This window comes from Rhagoletis pomonella, unplaced genomic scaffold, assembly GCF_013731165.1.
Source record: "Rhagoletis pomonella isolate Grant_MI unplaced genomic scaffold, Rhpom_1.0 Rhpom_scaffold_00007, whole genome shotgun sequence".
Taxonomy (NCBI): Eukaryota; Metazoa; Arthropoda; class Insecta; order Diptera; family Tephritidae; genus Rhagoletis; species Rhagoletis pomonella.
The window spans coordinates 69,096,352-69,104,175 of record NW_023458561.1 but is presented as its reverse complement, the minus strand read 5'-3'; the positions used below and the strand labels follow the sequence as shown (position 1 = coordinate 69,104,175).

At 34.3% G+C, this 7,824-nt stretch overlaps 3 protein-coding genes across 6 annotated transcripts in view; 2 read left to right on the top strand and 1 right to left on the bottom strand.

Moving 5' to 3' along the window:
* LOC118743434 (amphiphysin) overlaps window positions 1-7,824 on the bottom strand; it is a 150,181-nt gene that overhangs the window by 83,184 nt on the left and 59,173 nt on the right. The gene's annotated exons all lie outside the window — the stretch shown is intronic.
* Window positions 1-7,824, top strand: part of LOC118743437 (rhythmically expressed gene 5 protein-like) — a 243,331-nt gene that overhangs the window by 216,380 nt on the left and 19,127 nt on the right. The gene's annotated exons all lie outside the window — the stretch shown is intronic.
* On the top strand, window positions 574-2,357 carry LOC118743436 (protein ANTAGONIST OF LIKE HETEROCHROMATIN PROTEIN 1-like). The gene is made up of 3 exons (XM_036476099.1): window positions 574-1,135; window positions 1,209-1,314; window positions 1,515-2,357. Exons 1-3 carry the CDS (start codon window positions 703-705, stop codon window positions 2,080-2,082), a joined length of 1,107 nt encoding a protein of 368 aa, XP_036331992.1. The 5' UTR covers window positions 574-702; the 3' UTR covers window positions 2,083-2,357.

The window sequence follows — 7,824 nt, the reverse complement described above, 5'->3', positions numbered from 1 at the left end:
TCTACCGTCTAACGTCTGGGTAAATATGTACTCGCAAATGAGCTAATTAATATTTTTAAAACGGAGATCAAACAGGTTTTGTGTTGCAGTTATCGTTGAAGCTTTTCAACAAGCGCGTAAGCACTTACAGGTATTTTTAGCTAATATATAGCTACGTATCCACATATGTGTATTTCATTACATATGTATTTACAAATCATATAATACGTTATTCTTAACGTAAGAACTTCGTACAGTGAGCTCGATTATATTTCCAAGCTTTCATTGTTCTGCTAAAATGGCGCTCTCCATGCAGTTGCGAAACTTAATTATTTTAGAATACCGCCCTACACTCATGTGTATCTGTTACTACGTTTATACGCACAGAATAATCGACTTAATTCAAAGCGCATTGACACCGTACACATTTCGCTGTAGTGTTTATGCTTACGGCTTTATATCGGCATCAAAGTAACCGTCTTCAAAAGCAAACAAAATCAGCTGTTTTCATTTGACATTTTATAAGTTAACGTAATGGAAAGTGAGAAAAATCTAGTTTTATTCGGCATTATAAAATCGTGGCAAAGAAAAAGAACGATTGTTATTAATCAGCTTTTAAATACTGATGCGAATATTTGGAATTCAAACAATGAAAAAAGAAATAATGTGAGAGAATTGGTTGGGTCCCAGGCTAATTTACCAAACATATTTTTTGCTACGAATATGCCTCGAATTCGACGTTTCCACAAACGGAAAAGGAAGGAGAACTTCTGGTGGACGCTGCAGCAGCCAGAAAATGATGAGTGCTACATCGAAGCTTTCCGTATGAGTAAAAAATCGTTCCTACTGCTTTGCGAAAAACTAGAGTGCTTTCTTAAAAACGATTGTGTGCCATGTATCACTCCACCCCTTGCTATAGAGAAGCAAGTAGCCATTTGTTTATATAAATTGGCTTCCTGTGGAGAATACCGAGTTATTGGTGATGTCTTTGGTGTGCACAAAAGCACTGTTCACAAATATTTTCACCTCGTCGTGAACGCGTTAATTCAGCTAAAAACAGAGTTTATCAAGTTTCCACAGGTGGGAGATGCGTTATTAATTGCAAGTGAATTTGAGAAAAAATCGCATATACCAAACATTATTGGCGCTATCGATGGTAATTTTAACCAACCTGAAGGCTTATATGCATATCCATACATAACTAAAACTCTGGAAATTAAACATTTTAGGAACCCACATACCGATCTTGCCACCAAGTCAAGGATACCTAGATTATATTAATAGAAAGGGGTGGCCTTCCATCGTAATGCAAGGAGTGGTGGATAGCAACTACATGTATGTATATGCATGCATATGTACATTAGAACCAATGGGAAACATTTTTACATTTTGTTACTTTAGTAGTTAAATAAAGGCGGACCTCCATAGTCAAACGCACGCATACGTATACGCATGCTATGGAGATCCGCCTTAAGTTGTTAAAATACCCATATTATATAACGATATATTGTAAAAAACTACATTTTTTTATTAAGGTTCACAGATGTCAGCGTTAAGTTACCTGGAAGCACTCATGACGCGACGGTTTTTAAGGAGTCGGGATTGTTTAAAAACTCATCGACATTAATTCCGAGGCATACAAAATTAATAAATGGTGTTGAAACGCCACTATTTCTTATTGGAGATCCTGCGTATCCACTTCTTCCCTGGTTAATAAAACCATACACCGGAAGTTTGAATGCAGCCGAAGAATCTTTTAATTGCCACTTGAGTTCTGCCCGAATAGTCGTCGAAAATGCTTTTGGTCGACTTAAAGGTCGTTGGCGATGCCTAACTAAAAGAATTGATGTGAATCCTACTTTCGTTCCGCAAGTTGTCTTAGCTTGTGCTATATTACATAATTTTGTTGAACAACAGAAAGAATCCTATTTAGAAACGTGGGCACAATCAGCTCTAAATATAAGAGAATTTCCGCAGCCTCAAGACACCCTTTCTAGTGAAATAATTTTTGATGACAATGTTGACCCTAAGCATTTGCGAAACAATTTGAAAAATTTTTTAAAAGACAATTTTCCTTTGAAAACCACTTATTTTAATTACTGACTACCAAACTCAAAAAGACTAATTATATAGCTTTAGTAAGAAGCAATTATAATTAAAAGCTATCATAATTCTTTACCACTGATCAAAATAATAGCACCTAGACATTTTGACCAGATCTGACTATTTTTCTTTTGTTTGCTTAACGTTCGCCGATTTTTCAGAAAATTATAGCGCATTATATGACAAAAGCCATATAACTCCAAACTTCAGTTTTTATACAGAGCTTAGAAAAATTCAACAAATTTTCATTAAAATTTTGAACTTTTATTCTGAATTTCTAGAAAATTTTTGGGTACAGCCCATACAATTTTAGTCAGATGAAGTGCAAGTTTAAACCTGCTAAAAATCGCGTTGATTTTTTTAGTTTTTTTTGCTGACGACTTTAACGTTTTTTTCTTTTGAAACTTTCATTTAATTATAATTTTCTTTGTCTGTTTCGACGCACATGAGATGAGAAATTGAATGAAATTTTGTAATGAAAAAATGAATATTTTACGTTGGCCTAGTTATTAAAAAAGCATCAGTTATGTTTTTAAATTTAAATTTTTAATTAAGTTAATTTAATTTTTATATGGCGTCGTACCGAAGTCCTATCTAGCGATGCGATAACTCAAAAACTAATAAACATAAGTACGTATATGTATGTATAAATATGCATAAGCGCATGTTGATTTAATTTTATTTAATGTATGGCAACAGTATATTAAACATTTAAAAATACAAAAAGTTCACAAAAGACTACAAATAAATGCATTTCGTACTCATTATATGTTTATATACAGCGGCGCTCACGTAAATCGCACACCTAGATTTTTTACAATGTCACGTTTTCGTAAAGTTTTTGTAAAAATATAGTAGATTCTATAACATAAACCATATAAGGCAAAGTTAAAAACCGTGTGCACAATTCAGGAAATTTTTTTAAAGATTTAAAAAAAAATTCATCAAAATTTTGCACTTTTCAGAATCCTTAGAAACTTATGGGGTATGCAGTTTTGTAGCCTATTCAATTCTAGTATAATAAATCATAAATATAATAAATCACGTTAAACACTGAATATTGTAAACAACGAAAGTGTGCTCTTTACGTGGGCGCCACTGTAAATGTAATTGAAAATATGAATGTTGTGAATGAAACAAGCGATGAAAAGTGTTTATTCTGGAGATTGCTGTGACCTAAAAATATCAAATTCACCAGGCGTTGCTGATACGATTTCCGGGGCCAAAGCAAGTGAGGGTGAGAGAAAATGATGAGGCATGTAAACAGGAATGTTTGACGGTTGTGACATCTGCATCGTGCTTAACAGAGAAGAAAACATCTTGGCGGTTTCGTGGCGATCATCCTCTAACATTTTTTGCGTCTCTTTGCGATTTCTTTCTAATAGAAGTTCCACTTTACTAAAATGGGTTTCGTCTTGCTTCTTCAAGGAATCGACTAAGTTTTCCTGCGTTTTTTTCCACTCGTTTGTAAAAGACTCCATAGCTTTCAGACATGAGTTTTTTTCTGAAAATACATAACATGTCTTTATGATATGCAAACACGTCTTTAACCACAATACTTAACGCACTTTGATTTTTGAACGTTTTCGGATTACGAGGAGTACTGCATGCGGGACTGGATTCCGAACCATCGGCATGATCGTTTTCTTCAATACAATCTGCTTCCACTTCTAAATAGCTGCTTTGCGAAGTATTTGTGTTGTCTGCTGGCCGCTTGGTTTGTGAAGTGTCCACGCCCTCTACAGATACTGCAGGTCGATGACCAAGCACTTCATCTAACATTTCGAAATAATCACAGGTTTGTCTTTCAGCACCACTGCTATTATTATTCCGCTTGGCTTTGTAATAATCGCTTTTCAGCGATTTGAACTTCGCTCTAATTTGGATGGCGTCCTTTTTGATTCCTTTGGAATTCAATGCACGAGCCACTTCTTCAAAAATGCTTCGATTCCTTTTTATTTTGCTGTCCAACAATTTTAATATATGCTTTTCTTTTATAATAGAAATCATTTCTATTATTTCTTTTTCTCTCCATATATTTCTTTTCTTTTTATTTTCCATTTTATTTCACATTTCACACCAGCTTGTATTTCTTTGCTGAAAATCAACTTGAGTTTGGCATACAATGCTGCCATTCCTCTTCAATAAGAGCTGCAGCAGAAAACTTTAGTAGCACTGAAGTTTTTGAAACAAATTAAGCTTTAATTCGCATGAAAAAAAATTGGTAATACTTGAAATATACTTTATTTAAGATAAATAATTTACTATCAAATGTGTTAATAAATTAGTTAATGTTTTACTTTACAATGTTAAAACAAATTGCAATAAATCTTAAATTAAAGAAATTGTGGTAACACTGTTCGTATGCTACATTGAGCGGAACAGCTGATCTCCAATTCGCTTTGAGTGAGAGCGGTGTTTATACACTCTTTCTAACTGTCTGGAGAAATAAACTACCGATTTGAAATGGAGTGTGAGCCAAAACACTTCGCTCTTTCAAAGCGAATTGAAATTCAGTTTATACATATGTTCTGAATCGCGGCGAAATGAATTAAAGCGACTTATGCATGCGTATAAACGTAGTATATATTGGAATGCAAATATATGTATGTACCTATGCTGAGATCAAGTGCAGCCGGCTTAGTTGAACATTTAAGTGCACAATTCTCACAATTCAAGTACGAAGTCAGCCTCACTCATTTGTCAAGTTGCACTGCAGCGTCTAAATAAACCACAAATGGTTGCTGTTGCTGTTTTTTTTTTGTTGGAGTAAATAGATGCAATGCAAAGTGTTCAGCTATTTATTACACACACACACACACACACTTGCACCTGCATTGTATGACGTTAACCACCTGTGCGCGAGTATACTTAACTTGATTTTTTCATCGTACTATAAATATAAGTATGTACATATGTACATATTTTTGCTTATGTTTTTATCTTTTTTGTTATCGCGTGCTTAACGTCACACTCTAAGTTCGCTCTTTCACTTACTACGCGTTTATGCTTTAAGGTCTGATTATGCATACTTCGCATAACTTTGCACCACTTTCGTATAAACTTTAAACGGTATATACTTTGTATGTATTCCATTACCCATAAATTAGCAGAATTTTTAAAAACCTAGCGATCTGTTGAGTTTAAATTTTGCTTCAAATTTCTTGAGGTTAGATTTTCATTTCACTGCTACAAATGGCTGTGCGAAGTTATGCGAAGTACGCATAATCGGGCCTTTAAGTTTGCTTATCATTGCTAGCCCTTCTCCACAACAGCTTCTCAGCTATAATTTGTTTATGACAATTTCTTCCCTCTTGTTCTATTATTTTTTATTGCTTCCAAAACGCTCTCAAGTGAATATCATTTATTTTCATCGTTAAGTACATAGGTACGAGTATTCATTAAAAATATCTAAGTGCATAAGTTTGTATGTAACTGAGTAAATATGTATGTATGTATGTGTGCCTAATTAAAAATTATCTCTGTACCTACATAATCTCTTTCGTGCTCATCAGCCGCAGCCATAACTGTAGTGTGTGGCAGAAAATGGCGCAGTGGTGGACGCGAGTCAATTGGGTGCTGCTGTCGTTAATGGACTAAAAATAGCTGTGTATGCGTACCTGCAGCTTTGCTAGGGGGGGAGGGGGGGAGTAAGGATGAGTTGTAAATTGGCTGCTAAAAAGAAAACTTATTTTGTATAAACGGTTACTCTGCTCCTTTATTTAAATAGCAATTAACAATTGTTACTACATACATATTTATGCATATTTGTATGTATGTATGTATATCTGTAAATTTTGCATGCGAGTTCTATGCATATTTAGAAATTAGTAGTCAGCTGACCCGTCTTTCATAAATCTTGAAATCTTGGATTGAGTAGATTTTTCAAAACCCTCATTAGGCTATCATCTATATTTAACTTCTCTTACTTATTTACATAATTTTTGGTTTTTACATATGTATGTATGTATGTACATGGATGGCATCCCTACTTGAAATCACGTTAGCACTAAAGCTAATGCAAACATCTTTCGCTTAATACCCGTTTACATACATATGTATTTTATGAGCTAAAATGTTTAATAACCGTAATTGTAATTTTTTAAAGGCGGCAATCTCTTTCAAACATATTCTAACTGTTTTCATCGTAACGTACAAATTAGATATATTTACTATTTAAAAATTTTAAATTTTCTGATTGCAATCCAAATTTTCAAAATTTTTAAATACAGAGAAAATACAGAGTAGATTTATAAAATAAATTTGTATATATATATAAATTTTTATATATTTATGATACATTTTTATATAATAATTTAATAAATTGTTTTCTCTTTACAGGTAAGCAAACAAATGTTTATCACAAATTAAAAACAAACCGTAAGTAATGTCAAAGAACTGTAAAACGTACATACATATAAATGTAAGATTCAATTTATTTCGATTTCACAAATTTTAGTATTGCATAATGCATAGGGTCGTATGAATGAAAACTAAGCAACTGCTTTTTCTTAAATTTCTGACCTTTTACTGGAATAAATTTAAGTGAAAGGTCTAAAATTTTAAGTAAAAGCAATTGCTTAGTTTATATTCATACTGGACATTATGTGGATATTCCAAAATTCGAGATTCGATTCTAGCTGAGGCGACTCTGTGGAAGGTAAACGACTTATTTCAGCTGAAAAGAATTACAACAAATAGATATTTTGTAAAACTTTATTTTTCTCTTGGTTACTTAATGGCAGAAAACTAATACCAACCGATTCACAATGCCCCCGTCTGCCTTCGATCAAAGGCGAAATGTACATAGATATAACAAGAACACACGTTAAAGACACAGTGCTAATGATTTCCAAATGCCAGACGTAGTCTTCACAACGAAGCGTGGTTTATGATCCAACCGATAAATGTCTGTCATGGATTTTGGAACGAAGAATCCGACAACCTTTTCCGTATTTTGCTAGGCGATAAAGCCGGTTCCAGAATCTGGGTGGATATGGTTTTTTAGTCATTCCTGAGGCCTAAGTCGTTTTTGCCTCGTAAGTTGGAACAGAGTTTTGTTGAAAGTGCCCATGGCTTGTTCTGGAATAACCACTTTTTCTAGAACGTCCGCTGGATACATCTCCGCTGAAGTTTTGGTCCCTTTCCCACAGAAATGAAGTTCAGTGACTCCATCATAGAGACCCTCGCGCCAAACCATGTTTCCTGAAGGACTGTTTAACGCTGCACATTTTCTCTTCACCACAGGGGTAAGGCATTTAAAAAAGGGAAAATTTTGGAGTCTTGGGATTTCCGACATTCAAATGACAAATAATGCCCAACATTGTCATTAAAACTGTTGTCATTTTATGCCCAGCAGAAATTCAGCATAAAGGCCAAGGACGTTCAAAAACATAGTTTTTTGGCCATCAATCCATAGATTTACCAAATCGCAGATTAAAGGGCTTAGTAAATGGTATATGGCTATAGAAATTACCTCAGCTTTTACGCGGATGGGGGCTCTACTCTCTAAACTAAACACACGAGGCCATCTATCGGATAAAACTCACCTGCCGAACTCTTAAACGGTTGATCCTAATCGACACCTCGCTAGCATCTGCTTTCTGTTCCAATAATGCCGCAGTGAATACATATCGCCTGCGATTCCTGACTACATATTTGAATCGAAGACTCTCAACTTCAAAAAAAAAAAAACGCCTGCTAAAGAATTACGAAACAAAATTAATGCTAATGGCCGAATTT

Excerpts from the sequence above, each read along its gene's own strand:
- LOC118743436 (XM_036476099.1), top strand. The coding sequence starts at position 703 with ATGCCTCGAATTCGACGTTTCCACAAACGGAAAAGGAAGGAGAACTTC. Across the intron at positions 1,136-1,208 it reads CATTATTGGCGCTATCGATG|GAACCCACATACCGATCTTG; the intron begins GTAATTTTAACC and ends TAAACATTTTAG. Across the intron at positions 1,315-1,514 it reads GTGGTGGATAGCAACTACAT|GTTCACAGATGTCAGCGTTA; the intron begins GTATGTATATGC and ends TTTTTTATTAAG.